This window comes from Rissa tridactyla, chromosome 2 (assembly GCF_028500815.1).
Source record: "Rissa tridactyla isolate bRisTri1 chromosome 2, bRisTri1.patW.cur.20221130, whole genome shotgun sequence".
Taxonomy (NCBI): Eukaryota; Metazoa; Chordata; class Aves; order Charadriiformes; family Laridae; genus Rissa; species Rissa tridactyla.
In genome coordinates, this window is record NC_071467.1 from 39,822,999 (window position 1) to 39,839,801 (window position 16,803).

Sequence of the window (16,803 nt, forward strand, 5' to 3'; positions counted from 1 at the left end):
CCTCGCCCGTCAGTTCCTTCAGCGGGGGGTTGCGCGGGCCCCTCAGCGGGAGGCCGCCGTCTCCTCACACAGGTCGCGGGACGCCGGAACTACGTTTCCCAGCGTGCCCCGGGGCGCCGGGCGGGCCGGGCCGGGCCGGGCGCTGCGGGGCGGTAGGCCGGGCCGGGCCGGGCCGCTCGCTGAGGGGAGCGGTCGCTGCTGACGGGCCGCGGGCGACGTGGCCATGGGGCGCTTCGCGGGGCTTCCTCACCTCCCGGCCGCCGCTATCCTCCTCTTCCTCCTCCTCCGCTGCGCCGCCGCAGCCTCCCTCCTGCTCCGGAGCCGGCCGGCTGAGCGCAACGACAGACCCATCATCGGTAAGGGGGGTGGGGGCCGTGGGGCCGGAGGGTGGCCGTCCCTCAGCTGCCGGCGGCCGCTGCCCGGGGGTTACCGGCCGGCCCTGGGCGGCCTCGCACCCCGTCTTCGCCGTCCTGAGGGAGAGAACCGCTCCCATAACCGACATGAAACCGTGCCGGCTTCTGTGCGGAGTCAAAGGGCTCCTGAAGCGGAGGGGTGGTTAAAGCTTTTGTAAATAGTGTCACGCTATACATGCCTTGTTTAAAAATCCCCAAATAACAATAACTTATTTAAGTGAAGCTGTACTCTTAAGTAAATTGAGTCTTGTGGAAAATTGAGTCAACAGAATTGATAATGTGTGTTTATTTGTTACCTTGTGACCGGGCATCGTAATTGATGCCCTATTGTCTCAGTGTTTGTAATTCTTTCAGGCAGTAAATGTAACGCTGTAACCCAGCATGTAGGAAATGGGAGTTTAATTTTTCTTTTGGTGCCTAGCGTTTGCTCTTTGTATAGTGCTAACTTTCTTTCTTGGACCCTCCAGGGGTGTTGTCACAGGAATGTCACTTCGAGAAGTTTCGCAGATTTGGAAGTTCTTATATCGCAGCTTCATATGTGAAGTTTTTGGAATCTGCTGGTGCCCGAGTTGTGCCAATAAGGTAGATTTTTATATGCTTACAAGTGGGTAATAATTGGTTGATGTGAGGCATCTTAGAGGCACAGAAAGCGGTTGTGCTGCTTTTCTGAGTGTTTAGACCTCCTTAAAAACTATTTGAAGATTCCACAATTTGCAAGCAGTTTGTTTTAGAAATCAGAATAAAAGCAGACTGGAACATGTAATTTTTAATATTTCTTCTTATAACCTTTATTTGAAAAATACTCTTTTTTTGACCTTTAAAATTACATTCCATAGTTTGCGTCTGTGATTTTTGAAGTTAGCTATATTCAGTCACAATTAATTGTGCCCCCCCAAACACCCATAGATATCTAGATATATATACACATACTGTCTTCTGTCACATTATGTAGTCACAGAATTCAGGTAATGGAGAAAGGCCATTAATAGTTCTTGAAGAAATCAAAGTCCAGTTCTGCTCAAACTGTGGGTCACTAACTCCATGTGTTGTATTTCAGTTGTTGGTTAAAAAGTAGCAGAGTAAGTAACGCAACTGACAATGCTTCATAGCCAGCAGTTATTTATAAAACAGTAAATGCACTGAAGTCAGATGTTAAAATTATAATTGTCAGAAGTTTAAAACAGTACTAATGCCACTGCAGAAAATCGCAACAGGATATATCTACACAGTCCAATAAGGGCATCAGATAAGTGCCTGAATTAGAAGCCAGCGTTCTTCACGTAGCTGGTGGAGCTTTCAGAATGGTCACTGACCAGAAGCTTCATAGGTGAATGATGGCCTCTAATTCTGGCGACTAAGTTAGATGCAGCAAAGCTGGATGCTTTGAATATACCCAGTGTATCGGTTCTGTGCGAGTGTAGTCACACTGCTTTGCTGATATTTTGATGGTGCTGAGGTCTTTCTCATCTTTCCACCTGGTCTTTCCTGAAGAATGGGTGTGACCTACTGTTTGCAGCTCTGCCCTTCTTGGAGTCAACTGGAAACTGGAGTTGCCGGTCTGCAGGAAATAATAACCACGCCATTCATGTAAATGTTAAATTTAACGAATGTCTGCAAAGGGGTCTTGGAGTACCTAATCCTGAACGGCTCCAGACAGGGTTCTACTTTCAATTTTGTGGATTCTCAGTCTCTACTGAGCTGTGTCAAGTGAAATGTTTGATTTGATTTGGGACTATTTTATTCTGTTTAAAGCATGCTTTTGACATATTTTCTGTGTTTCTGTTCAATAACAATGATATTTTTGTGGTTAAATATGTATATTTCTTATGTGTTCTGTAACTATTTTCTTGGCGTTTCAGATTAAATCTTTCAGATGAAGAATATGACAAAATATTCCACTCTATTAACGGGTAAGTTTTCAGCACTGATTTTCTGTTGAAAGAAATGATGGTTCTGGTTTTGAGCTGTGCCATGTTATCAAGAACACTGTCTTTCTACTCTCTTGAGAGGTTGTGCTGAGCACTGCAGACATGTAAATATTTTCTAAGGCAGAGAGCACTATTTCATCCGATGTGTGTCTGCTGCCTTTTCTTTCTCGAGGAGCACGTGTCAGATAATCTGCAACAGTGCCAAGGCTCATCTTGGCATTCTCCTGTGCTTGTCTGCAGGCAGACAGAAGTGGTGTTAATAGTGGTTAACAGTTGAAATGAAATAGCCAGCTTCCTCTTTGTTAAATTTTTCCTCTTCCTCATTTAAGTGATCACCTAATTTTGGTATTTAATAGCACTTGCTATGAGTTTTATCACTGTTACTACCCTTTCTTCCCTCTTCCAGTCTTCTCCGTATCTCCTTTATCGTAAAAGTTTCTGATTTCCCATCTCTTCTACCCTTTTCTCTTGGTGTGCTTTCTCTCTTGCTACTTGAATGGCCCATCTTGCCTGTTGTGATTCTGTGGCTTAAGTCTAACTTTCCAGCTAACTTATGGCAACTGTCCACCCATGTGTTCTTCCGGCATTTTAAATGTGGGATAATGTGATCTAATTTAATGCATTTTAATTGTGGTATAAGCAAAGTCAAAACCTTTTATGTCTGCCTTGTGCTAAAAGTGCACTTCAGAAGAGTTAAATCACCTGATGCTGCACTTCACAGGCTGGATTGTGTGTGAGCCTGTAGCATGTGATTGCACTACTTGTAGTCACAAGATGAGCATCTTAAACCATGAATAGTTTTGTTAGGCTTATGCATATGCTAGAATGCTAATCAACAGGTGTAGAACTTGCAGATTTAGGCCTGTTGCTAAGACATGGGTCTTTACAGTCTTGTGGTATAAGCAAGTATAAAGCAGTGACACTTTCTTCCCTGTGGCTCCTCATGTTGGAGGCAAAATGAATGATTTCATCCCTTTCTCATGGCAGCCAGCCTCTCTTTTGTTGCCAGAAGACCAATGGGGTCTCCCATTCTTTCTACCTCACCGCTTACCTTGATGCAGAAGAGGGTATTAGGCAAGTAGATCCAGTTCCCTTATCCTTCTGTCTTTGCAGCGACTGGCAGCTGGGTTTGTGCTATGCAGGTGACCAAGGATGGTCTATATTTCCTCTTGTTGCCCTGTCAGCTAATGGCTGCCACAGCATACCTATGTGTAAATAACAAATAAGATCTCTGGAGGGAAGGACTTTTCATTCTGTGGAAACTTAGAATAAGAAAGAGATATATTGATGTTCCATGTTGTAAGAGCTTGGCTCCAGGTTCTTTGCAGCTGGAAATTATTTATTATTAAACACCACCTTCTTAAAATCATGACATTTACTATAGCAGAGACAAAATTTTATGAATATAAAACAACATCAGCTCTAATGAGTTAGAGATACTGGAATGCAGGTAGCCTGAATTTCAATCTGCTTATGACTATGTCAAGCCATTATCATTGCTACTTAATGGATTACTTCCTTTTTGCATTATCAGAACTGGCGACTGTTTTTCCTATTGGAAAATTAGTATTGACCAGTTTTTGGATTGAACAAAAGGAACAGGGGAAGTGAATTTTCTACCATTTCCATGTAAGGATCGCCTTATTTGTCTAACTAGACCTTGGTAGAAGTCTATAATCTGACCTGTTTTGAACCTACTTTTTTAGCTGTATTCATTTTTATATTGGGACTGGAGAGTAATCTGATTTATATTTTTGTGAATACTGCTCTACTTTTCCACCAAATACTTGGTGGCTTTCGCGTGATCCTGTGTATCATTCACCTTAAAATAAACCTGGTTATGAGGGTTTAAACTCACAATCACTCTGTAAATGCTTAGGATCATTTGAGGTGTTAGTTGTTTCTAGCTGTTTGTTAGCATCTCACTGATGCAGGTTGTCATTTCCAGAGCACAGAAACACAGAGTAAATTCTTCAGTCATTTTGATAAAAAATCAGCAACTGATGAGTGTGGCTTGAGTAAATCTAGTTGCGGTTCTGCTGCAGTGGGTTAGGGAGTGCTCACACATTCATTCCTGTTGGTTCTGTGGGTACGGTTCCAGTTACAGCCAGAAGAGACTTCCTTCATTTCGTGTTACTGTCTCTGATGGGACATGATTAATTTCTATGTCATCACATGTACCTGTGAAATCTGGTTAACTGTGTGTTGTGGTGTTTGGGTTTGGGGAGCTGCATGGAGAATTGCTGCTGTTGTTGAATTTCTTTTTTTTTTTTTGTGCAAGACTGTGCACTATTTCTTTGAAATTCTTTCTTAGATTGCTTTGTCTTCTTCAGCTATATTAGCTCCTGTGTGACCGAAGGTTACAGATAAACATACTTTTTTTTTTTTTTTTTTTTTTTTTTTCCTTTTTAATAGGAACTTTTTGGTGTGTGTTGTCTGCAATAAGCAGGTCACTCTGCCAGAACCACAATTCTTCTTTACTGAAATTGAACAGGACGAATTAAGATTGGGGCCAGGATTTTAAAGTGGTAGGGAGAGCCAGCTAAGAGTCAGGACAGGATTTGATGGAGTCGTGGCACCCAAGCCTTTTGTATACCACCTGAAATCTGTATGTTCTGTGTATTTTCTGTTTACTCTCCTCATGCTTATGTTGCATTAGGCTTGGTCGCTACTTTGTGATAGTAACCATTCTTCAGTAGAAGAATACTAAGATTTAGGATATGATTCAGTTAAATACTAAGACACCTAAACTTAGGTGTCTGCGTGTGTACTAGCTGTCTAAACTCACATGATTAATGGAATGCTAATCAGTACAGGCATTGGAGCCTACAGGGCTGTTGAACCTACTCACCAGGTGGGTGTCTGCTCTAGAAAACCTATTCAAGTCTCCATTGACTTTTCTGACTAGATCCCTGCTGTCCATAAGGGAAGCTTAAATTCCTGTCTATAGATTTCTGAAATGTAGATGTCTTAATCTAGACCTGGATCCTACCATTAAAACCGCTGTCAGACCTTTCTCTGTGTACATTGTCCAGGTTTCAGTTTGATCACCGTTGCTAATCAGATTCTTGGATGTTGCCTTGCAGGGTACTTTTTCCAGGAGGTGGTGTGGATCTTAAGACTTCAGAATATTCCAGGGTTGCTAAGATATTTTACCACAAGGCATTAGAGGTAATTACTAAGGAACAGTCTGTTCTTGTTTTTGTCACTGTTCAGAGATCAAAATGACAGGGAGGCTCATATTTTCATAGTTTTCCATTGGCATCCAGTGTGTTAACTGTAAGCCAGATAATAAGTAGCTTATTGCTGGCTTCTGCATAAAAAAATCATTTTGTACCTTAAGATTCAGACTTCTGACACCCTATCCTCTTATATGTTGTGTCATGGTCTTAAACTCCAAAGTTCTTCGGGTGAGAACAGTATCATTTATTCATTGGACCTGGAGCTTTATGGCTTTGTGGAACTTGCAATAAAGTAACAATAATTCCTTCCAAAAGCCCAGAGCATCCATTGCCATTAAATGTTGAATAAAGATATACGTAAATGTGATCATTTGTAGAAGTCTCATGACTAAAGTTTAGACTCAGAAAGAATTCTAGAGACATTCTCAAATAAACCAATTTGCAATAATACAGCATTAAGGCCTCCTTTCACATATATGTTACAGCTAGTAAAACACGTTTATTCTCACTTATCTATAAGTAGATTTAAATATATCTTTGGAGGTGAAGGTAAGGGGTCTACATTAGTTATGTTACACCATATTACCTGCTTCTTTGCATTGGTAACGGTAAATGTAGCAGATTTTTAAAGTAAATACTAGCTTAATTTATAACACAGAAAAAAGTGGGAGAACACTTGAAAGGCTATATTAATTATTTTTTAATATTTATATGATAGCTTTATTAAGAAAAGATTGAATTTCTGGGAAAGCTGTTTCTTTCAAAGAACGTCAGGAAGGCTCTGAATCCTTATTGAAGATTTAATTCTCTTAGAGCATAAGGGGTGGGTTTTTTTCAGATAGTAATCAACAAATTTGTCAGTAAAATTTGTGTTGTGGAAGGGAATGGAGATTCACTGAGCTTTATATACAATCCTTAAGATTTGTTAAGTATCTTCTGTTTTAATTTTGAATAAAAATCTAAATTTTCTTTCTTTTTTCCTCTTTACTGACTTTATTTTCAGCTAACATTGATTAAAATTGTCACAGAATCTATACTTTGGAAAACTTTGCCCAATTTTAGAGCCAGTTATGAGTAGTCCTTAAACTGTTACTGTGGTAGAAGTGCTCATTGACAGCGAGGAATTCCTCTTCTACACTTTCTGTTGACTTTCCAACAGCAGGGAAGGAGAGTACAGGCAGTGGCATTTACAGGACCAGTCAGCTGCTGCAATTCAGTAATTCGGTTTCCTACTCCTCAGTCACCATGGCACCAATGTTATTATTCTTTTGTCTGTCTCTGTCTTTATTCATGGTGATTGTTAGTCTGTCGCCTTAAACCTGAATCTTGCAAAGACTATCTCAGTTCTATGTAAGCCAATTAATCTCATTTGTCTCTTTGAAACTGCTCACTGTGTGAAGTGCAGCCTGTGTCTTGGTATTCGGTATCGGAGCAAGGGTTTCTTGTGGTTTGCAGTGCTGTTACGAAATTCTGTTGACATTTCGCAATGATTAACTGAATTGCTTATGTCATAATTTTATGATCAGAGAAACAGGTTTATTAGGTGGTATGTGTATTTCAGGTGAGTGAAAGGCAGAAAATACTTTTTGGTTCATCGTAGGTAACCCTTACTAATAAGCTGGATTTTTTTCTGTGTTGTTTGTGATGATCGTGTGTTTTGATTTTCATCTTTTGAGACCTAATCAGAGCTATAAAATATTGGCAGTTTTACTAATGTAAGGTGAGCTACAGTAGTCAAGAGTGCATTAGCAGGTACAGAATTGACTGAATTTTATGGGTTTTTTTTTTTTTTAGAGCGCATGAGGGCTCCTTTTCATTTTCAAATGTTCACAATGAGAAATGGCTTGGTCTGGCTCTGCTTTAACATTAACAGAAGATGTGAAATGATAATCACCATCCAAGTCAATAGAATTTTACTAGCTAGACAAAAACCTAAATTGAAATACTGTTTTCCAGCTTTTAAATTAGTTTTTAAAATATGACATCTTGGGTATTGCTTAATATATGCGTAGCCTCCAGGCTAATGTTTATTAAAAAAAAAAAAAAGATGGGGAACAAAAAGTTTACAGTTCAGTACTTTCTTACATGAAAGAAAGATGGTGGAGTTGCAAGTTCTGTGTCTCTAGCCATGTGTGATGGGTAGTCAGGAAGACTCTGCAGTACTATTAGCCTTCTTTCTGTAAATCTTCCACGTTTTGCTCTGAGAAGAAGTGGTTACGTTGCCTCTTATTACCATACTACCAGTAATGCAGTAGGGTAACATTTTTATTCTAAGCCTGTAATTTCAGCTTTCTCAAAAATGGCTTTTGAGCAGCAGCTCTTCGGGGGGTGGAGTGGTATGCATAACTTAAAAATGTTTAGAAACAAGTTAAGAAAGACTACTCAGATTTCATAAAACCGGGAGTTCTGAAACATTCCATTCTCTAAGATGTGCTTACTATCAGGAATAAACCATACAAAATGCAAATTTCTACTGTGTGTATGCACTGTGCTTAGTTAAGAAACAAGAAGCTGGTTGCTCTTTTGGCTTTCCTTTTCTCCTTTTTGCTTTCTTCTCTTGTTTTTGCACTTATCCGCCAATTTTTATTCTTTTGAAAATGATCGTCACTTTTTTATGTTGCTTAAACTCACAATTTATCTTTCTGGAACACAGGTACATACCTGCTAGTTAAATAAGCATATAAGTATGTCACTTAAGGCAGTAGCCATGCTAGTAATAGGATTTATGTTTTCTTAATACAGATGGGTGGGCATAGGTGTATGGACATTGTAAAGGGCCCTTTCTATGTGACCATAACGCGCTTCATGTAAAAGTATGAATTGTGATGAATAGGCTTTCTCTCAAAATGGTGACAGATTGGTTTGTGTCCCCTCTTACGATTGCCTTTTTTATAGAAATGTTGCCGTTTTGTGGTTTCTGTTTAGGCTGCCCTTGATGTTACTTATTTGTAGAACAGAACAATCAAATTAACATCAACATTAGGCTCAGTTTACTGCTTCGATAGATGTGTATATCCCCTAGCCTTCGTATTTTAGGAGAAAAACTAAGGGAGTCTGTGTTTATTTCAATTGTAATTGAACTGTTACAATTCCTCTGGTAGCAGTTTGTACTGCTGTAGTAGTTTTACTTCTCACCTACACAAGAGAAAGCAAAAAAAGTAGGAAGTTCTCTTCAGTCTTCTTTCTGTAAATCTTCAGTACTTTTCACTTATGTTGTTACTTTTTATTTTGAAGGCTAATGATAAAGGAGATTATTTCCCAGTATGGGGAACATGCCTTGGACACGAAGAGCTTACATACCTCACAAGTGGCGAAGTTTTACTTGTTAATACCAAGACAGATGGTTTTGCACTCCCTCTGAACTTTACCTCAGGTGAAAAATCCATTACATCTCATGTCTTGAGTTTTGCTGAGAGGGATTGTGTTTTGTTTGTGATAAATACACAGAGGTGAATGTTTGAGAGATTTCTGATTATTATCTTGCTAAATTCTTTCTTATTAAGTTGCCATGACTGTTTTTATAAAGTCGGTTCAACTCTGTCACTTTAAAGCAGAGATGTGAGCACAAGCCATATGGAACTAACAACAGTAAGCAGAAACCACAGTTGTGGCTCTGAGTCATTTGATAACTTGGACCTACAAAAATAATGTGGGTTTAGGTCCCTTTTTGTTACCAAGTTGAACAAAATTCATGGGTCCAAAACCTATCAAGCTCGAAGAGCAGGTGATTTTAAATTTTTCAAATTGCATCTTTCCTAATGATTAATATTAGCATTGCTGTCCCACTTTTACAGTATTGAAATCAGAGATATCCCTTAAGATACAGCTGTGCCATTCATCAACACTGGTAAAATGTAGCCTCTGTTGATACTTTATCCTTTAATTTGTGAGTAATCCATCTGTGGAACATGCAGCATTCACAAATTCTGTCTTTTGTACTCATTGTGAATGAGTACAAGTCACTGAAATGAGGGGCGAAGAATGGTGCTTATTTTAGTGAGAACTTAAGTAGCAAAGTTGGGTCCTCTCTGGGTCAAGACTGGAGGACAGTGGTAATAGCATATTGGAAACCTGTTGTAGTTATTTCACTGATTTTCCTTGCAGCCTATTCTAAAATCACAAAGTTATACTACAGAAAAAGGTTTACTTTAATACAGTATTTTATTAAATTTGTCTCCTGTTCAGTATTAGTCAATCTGTTAGCAGCTTGGGTAATAGACAGTATCCTCTCTTCATTTTTCTTTGTAATAGCTGCAAAAGACAGTAGATTATTCAAGAATTTCCCTGATGATGTGTTACGTGCATTTGCTACTGAGCCGTTGACATCAAACTTTCATATGTGGAGCCTCTCCATGGAGGTATTTGATCATTTTATTTCCTGAACACAAATGCATTTGCCCTGTTAAAACTAAAAATAAATGAGCAAATAACATCTTTTTTTCTTCCCTTCCTTGTCACAGAATTTCACAAAGAATGAAAGGCTTCGTAATTTCTATAATGTTCTGACCACTAACACCGATGGTGAACTGGAGTTTATATCTACCATGGAAGGTAGGGAAACGAATTTCCTTTGTAAACTGTGACTGTAACAAACTAGTTCTTTAGAGGTGTTTTGGCATTGATGTAATTTGTACTGGCCCTTGCTGTTAGAATAGCAGGGAGAGCTGCTGGTGCTCTGGCTGTGAGGAACATACTCTGTTTGCAGTATCTTTTGAGTACATATTTGTGAGCCTAATTAATTACTTCACTCACCTACTGTTACGCTTTAGGAATATTTGAGTGCTGTGATGCGAAGAGTACAGCACTCATCTTGTAGCATTTTAATCCTTCCATGGTGCAATGTGCCCGTGTTGCACCTTGCTTTCTGGCTGCTTACGCTCGCATTCTTGCGGTGCTCTGTATCCATTTGCTGTTTACAGAAAGAGCAATTCAGAGTGCTGAGGTAACAGCAGCATGCCTCATTACTTTAGCAGCAATACTGGTAATTGCCCTCCTCCAAAAGCCTTTTGCATTACTTATCTTGCATTGTGTATGTTTTGCACCAGGCTTACTCGGCTCAAGAAACAAGTTAGCTCTTTAGGGAGTGGTTTATCTTGATCGGGGCACTACTAAGAGCTCTACAGTAAGGCCCAGCTGTCAGCCCATGGGATTCATCTGTACAGCATACTGGCTGTCCTCCAGAACAGAGGAATAGCAGCTTGATCAGAAAACCTGATTAGGCTAATGACAGACATCTCCTGTGCCTGCAAGCGGTTTATCACAGAGCAATCATCAGCTGCCGTTCTCTGTAAGAGAGTTAAGGACTGGCTTCCCCTTGTGTGCATCAGGGCAGGCACAGCGTAGATGGGAGCTGCCCCTGGATTGACTAGGCTTTCAAGGAGATCCCAAGACTTGGATCTGTCCCATGGAACTGCCAGGAATATCCTGTGTGGCTGTGAATATTTTATGTTGAGTGATGCTGGCAATAGATAGGAAGTTTTGAGACCAATACGTTTGTAACATTATTTTTTAATATGTAAATATTAATTCTGAAATGAATAATCAAAAAAGTGATGTACAAAAATCTTCTTGCACAGAAAGTGACCCTTCTTTTACAATATCCATTTTTTCCTTCAGTTCTACTGCGACTTTAACAGAGTTTCAACTTGCTGTTTAAGATTCTGTGAAACTGTTGATAAGTGAAGTATTTTTGTAGCTTGTGCTTTGAGTTTATTTTGCAGTAAGACTAAGCATATAATTCTTAAGGCATAGACCTTGCTTACATGCTTTGTATTTGTTGCAGCATACAAATATCCAATTTATGGTGTCCAGTGGCATCCAGAGAAAAATCCTTTTGAGTGGAAGGATTCACCTGGCATTCCACATTCCCCATCAGCTGTAAAAGCAGCCTATTATATAGCTGACTTCTTCATTAATGAAGGTAAAAAGTTATTATCTAAAAATGTCATTTTTTAGGGTGAAATGTTAGTGAAAATCTTTGAAGAAGACAGACCTCTCTTTCGGTTGTCAAAGTTCAGTACCTCTTACTGCTTTCTAAGAAGATTACTCTGCAAGCTTTACAGGCTTATAAAAAACCAAGGGATACTAGAAATAGAATGGCTTAGTAAAAGTGACATCAAAAGGCCAGGCATTCCACAAACTCTTTTCAGTAGGCTGGCTCAAAAGTCTTGTTTGTGCTGTGACTTTCTATCATTTTGAATGGTCACTGTAACATTTTAGCCTTCTTTCCACAAAGACAACGAAACAAAAAAAAAATACTCCATTCATAATTCCAGAGGTTTTTTCAGTTCCAAACCGAGTTATAATCATTAAATGTATTCTCAGTTTTGCTTGCAAAATATATGCACCAAGACTATAAATACTGCTTGGGCAGTATGTGGATGTATAAAAGCTGTGAAATGTAGTGCCCAACAGTGGTATACTATAGACAGCACAACAAGTTTTTGAATTTTACAGAGCTTCTAATTTGTTTGTTTATACCCTAAGAAGCTGGAAGTAACTAATGTATAAAATGTTGATTATTTATGACACTTCCGGTGTATTTGCTATAAATAAGCAGGATATAAATACAAGAGTATTTGAAGGGATCAAGCTCGCTTTATTCCTCTATTTATACTTACTAAACCATTCTGCTGAAATACCATTTTCATATTTTAAATTGAATGTTTATGAAATTGTCTTACCTGATTGATTTGGACTATGAAGAACATAATCAATAACCTAATTGAGTTTGGTCTCTAGATTTCATCTCTAATCAAGAGAGTCATCTAATTGGAGAAAGCAGACAGTGATTTAAAGAAATGCAACTTGTGCTGACCTGGTCAGTGAGAGTGTAGAAATAAAAGTTGTGCTTCATACAAGTTCAGGGCTCTTCCTTGCAGAATGTAGGCCTACTCTCCTTTGTGAAAAGGTAGCAAAATATGTAAAGTTCCTCGTCAGTATCCATAAGCTTCCTGTATTTTAAGAATTTTGATATAGTACTTAGGAGAGTCTAAGACAAAAATAGAGGGTAAAACAGGAGAAAGTATAGTATGAGTCTGTTTTTGTAGTCTAATACTAGAATGCAACATATTTTCTAGTTCTGTTTGCCACATTCTCTAGTATCTGTCTACACACTGTATTGCAGGCAGAAGTAAGCTTGCTCAGGCCATTATCCAAGTAAATGTGGCAAAATAAGCGTCAACTCTGCCTGTAAGTCCTGTTGAGACAGAGTGCATGTGACTTCTTTTATATATGTATACACATATATAAGATATTAGTAGTGCATAGTAGCACACAGATGTGTCACTAGCTTTTGGATCTGTTGACCTTCAATTCTAGTAGAGCAAACTTGTGTCAACCAGCTGTATGTGAGTACCGCCGGTCTCAAATACCAAATCATGAATTATTCTCCACTACCTCCCCAATTTGTGTACAGCTGCTCCTACTAAGTACTTCATATCATAACGCTGCAATGAGTAATTGATGTTTTTAGCTACTGTAAGGCAGAATGTCTTCCTTAACTTCGCAAATAGACCACAGGGTGAAAACTGTAAACTGCTTTCAGCTGGTAAAAAGAGGCTTATCTATGGTCACTTAATAACTAAACCATTCTAGTGAAATAGCATTTTCTTATCCATCCATTGTTAAGTTTAACTTATGTAGGGTTGCCAACGTGGTAAACCAGACGAGGATTCAGATTTTGTTGTCCTCACCAGTACAGTCCACGTTAACACTGCAACTTTCAGTAAGCTGATACTCTGGAGCATTTCTTTCAGTACTGCAAGTTCTGGTATCTCTGGTAGGTACTTCCAGTACCTCATGGATAAATATTTTTTTACAGTCTTGGCTTCAAATTAATAATAAAATTTCTCCCTCCCCAGTAATAAAATACTACCATAACCAGCTTTCTGAAGATGTATCTTCACAGTTCTTCACATAGTAGTTACTGTAATTCTGTTTGCTGTTATGCTACACAGAATAACTTACTTTGCCAAGAAAGATACTGTCAAAGAGGAAAACAGTAAAGTGATCTGTACTTTTACAATGTTTTACAGCCCGGAAGAGCCTGCACCGTTTCCCCAGTCAAGATGAGGAAACAAAAGAATTGATTTATAATTATACTCCGATTTATACAGGAACATTTTCTTCATTTCAGCAAATCTATTTTTTTGATTGAGTGTTGTGTCAAAGGTGCAATGTTACTATTTATAAATGGAATTATTTGCCAGCATTGCATAATCAAGCTGATATAGCGTGACAGCCAGAACAGTTCTCTTCCTTTGCAATGATTTATCCTGTGTTTCTTCTGTGCTGTTGGGCCATTAATATAAAAATTTACATTCAGTAATGTAATAATGGTCTTGGATCACACTTTAAGGTAAGGTACAGAAAAATGTGTTTTTCTTCCAGCGAAGAGGTCTTGATTATGCTTATAAACCTGAAAGTAATTAGGTTATTACAAGGAAAAACACTGTATTCATATATTTTAAAATATGAGAGTTTTCTTTGTAAAATGTTGTGGACTATGATACTAGGGGCTTTGATACATTGCTTAGTAAAATCTTATCCTTGTCACATGATCTAACAAATGAGACTTCTGATCTTGGGTTTGTCGTAAATATGTGTATGTGACCAAGTTCTTGACAGGGACTATTTTGTCATTTGAAAAAATGACCAACATGGTAAAGAGGTATGATATCAAAACGGCATTTTTGCCTAAAAAGCACATGCTATATCCCATTTGTGAAGCTGTTTCTCTTGTACATTCAATATTATTTGGAGTGCTTATACCCTGTGACATCTGCGTAAATATGAGGATGCAGTGTAAACTAGACATTGCAAATATCACATAAAATAAGTCAGTTTAGAGGACATAGTTAAGTGCTGATTCCACTTTCTGTTCTTTTCAAATTCAGTTTTATATGTCCTCCAAGAATTTCTGTGAAAGTGGAGTCAGCAGACAGATATGAGATGCAGACGTCCGTTTCTTTGTATTTAAAGGAATGTAAACCTGATTTTTTCATTACATAGTCTGACTTTTCCTGTAGCTCCTGGCTAGAATTCTCACTTTGAGTCAAGAGGTAGTTTGCCATTAAAGACGGTAGTTTCTTTCTGTCTTGTCAGATAGTTTAATGCAGCTAGAATTCAAACAGCAGATGAATGTATTTGAGAAACTTATTAATGTTGACATAATGTGGTAATAGCAGTTGCATTCAATACATTGTGATGCCTTTTTTCTTTTTTTTTTTTCTCTTTGCTTTACTGCACACTTTGTGAAAATTTTGCTCAGTAGTTTTGTGTGGTGTCCAAAAAGGAACTAAGATGAGACAGTCAAACGTAAATCTCCTCTATTGCACAGCTTCCAAACTCTGTTAACATCAGTGGGGATTTGGAGTTTATGAAGAATTCAGCTTTGTACCTCAGCTGTTTTATAGTACCTTATATGCTCAAGTACCATATCTGAATAAAGCTGGTACATTTCTCAGGTTTTTTCAAGTAAAGTACTCTCTAACTTGTTCTTTATCGTGAAACAACTACATAAGAGAATGTGAAATGCATTAGTTAAAAAACTATAAGGAAACATTAACTGTGACTACCAGAAAGACACTACCAGGTAATTACAAGCATAAATATGCAGATTATTTCTACATTTGTCAGAGCAGCCAAATCCAGTAAATGGACCTCTTTTTCAATAAAGGTGACTTTATTATATTAACTTTATTAGCTGACTCCTAAGTAGAACTGAGAGTGAAAAGAGGATTATGCTCTACAGTTGCTATAAATGCCTCAGCTAAGGTAGTTACAAACCAAGTCCAGTCTTCTTTTTCAGGAATAGCCCTAAGAATTTGCCTAAGTAAGGAGGGCAGGATTTACCCTTAAAAACAGGGATCAGTCGTGCAAGTGAAACATCTGCTATAACTGCAAATGGTAGTAATTAGTTCCTATGTGTGTAACTATAAGGAATATTGTGTGTAATATGATGAGGGAGCAGTGTCTGTATTATGAATTTTTTTTGTGTCTTTCCTTTGTATTCTTTATCTTGTAAAGCCTTGTTTGATGGTACCGATGATTTTTCTATGATATACAAAATAAACTTTTATTCAAGCAGATGTGTATTTTTGTTCCTTTTAAATACCATGGATGGAGCCTTAACAGTCATTGTCTTTTTATTTCCATCTGTGACAGTCACAAATCGGGAGGCTACTGTAACGTGTGTCCGCTTGGTATGGTCATGTCAACGAGTCAGGGTCAGGATAAGACCTGGCACAGACATGCCTACAGCACCGCTCAGGCAGGGACCCATGCCCAGAGCCTGAGCTTCAATGCGCTTAAATGAGGCTGCTGAACAAAGGGGCAGAAGCTTTCAGCAAGGCTGCCCACAGCTCTTCCTCATGCGGCCCTGTCACAGGAGGCTCATCCCAGGCGTGATGTCCGAGCTTTGGGATGGTTGGGAAGGGGCTGCAGAGAGCTGTGAGCAAAGCAACTGCTCTCTGCAGTGTTCAGTGCCCTGTACTCAGCACTGGTGAGACCTCACCTTGAATGCTGCGTCCAGTTTTGTGCCCTCACCACGAAAAAGACATTTTGATGCTGGAGCACGTCCAGAGAAGGGCAACGAAGCTGGTGAGAGGTCTGAAGAACAAGTCTTATGAGGAGCAGCTGAGGGAACTGGGGTAGTTCAGCCTGGAGAAAAGGAGGCTGGGGGGAGACCTTATCGCTCTCTAGAACTGCCTGAAAGGAGGTTGTAGCGAGGTGGGGGTCAGTCTCTTCTCCCAAATAACAGGTGACAGGACAAGAGGAAACAGCCTCAAGTTGTGCCAGAGGAGGTTTAGACTGGGTATTAGGAAAAATTTTTACACTGATCAAGCATTGGAACAGGTTGCCCAGGGAAATGGTTGGGTCACCATCCCTGGAGGTATTTAAAAGATGGGCAGACACAGTGCTTAGAGATACGGTTTAGTGATGGTTTTTGTCAGAGTTAGGTTGATGGTTGGACTAGATGATGTGAAAGGTCCCTTCCAACCTCGGCAATTCTATGATTCTGTGGAATGTGAGCTTCTCTCTGTTCCTTTTAACACCTGACATCTTCCATCAAGCTAATCAGAAGCAAACTATAGGAACCCAGAACTGGCTAGCACTCACCCAATAGAGGGGTTAAAAATTTGTTTTAAAGAAGTTTCTGTAGACCTCTCTGCTCTGAGTGATTTACAATCTGTTTTTTCATTGCTCAGGCAGAACTTCTAACATAGTTTTTAGGATAAGTGCTGGAGAGAGAAGAAAAGGAGCCTGTGGCCATACTCT

At 39.1% G+C, this 16,803-nt stretch overlaps 1 protein-coding gene across 1 annotated transcript; it reads left to right on the forward strand.

Moving 5' to 3' along the window:
* Positions 1 to 127: 127 nt before the first annotated feature.
* On the forward strand, positions 128 to 15,614 carry GGH (gamma-glutamyl hydrolase). The gene is made up of 9 exons (XM_054192409.1): positions 128 to 356; positions 881 to 995; positions 2,273 to 2,323; positions 5,428 to 5,512; positions 8,758 to 8,896; positions 9,775 to 9,881; positions 9,984 to 10,074; positions 11,306 to 11,443; positions 13,560 to 15,614. The coding sequence occupies exons 1-9, from the start codon at positions 224 to 226 to the stop codon at positions 13,679 to 13,681; spliced, it is 981 nt and encodes a 326-aa protein (XP_054048384.1). The 5' UTR covers positions 128 to 223; the 3' UTR covers positions 13,682 to 15,614.
* The last annotated feature ends 1,189 nt before the right edge of the window (positions 15,615 to 16,803 follow it).

What these genes read in the sequence shown, in the direction of transcription:
- GGH (XM_054192409.1), top strand. Translation starts at nt 224, where the DNA reads ATGGGGCGCTTCGCGGGGCTTCCTCACCTCCCGGCCGCCGCTATCCTC. An exon ending in GCCCGAGTTGTGCCAATAAG is followed by an intron (nt 996 to 2,272) that starts GTAGATTTTTAT and finishes TTGGCGTTTCAG; the next exon opens with ATTAAATCTTTCAGATGAAG. An exon ending in ATATTCCACTCTATTAACGG is followed by an intron (nt 2,324 to 5,427) that starts GTAAGTTTTCAG and finishes GTTGCCTTGCAG; the next exon opens with GGTACTTTTTCCAGGAGGTG.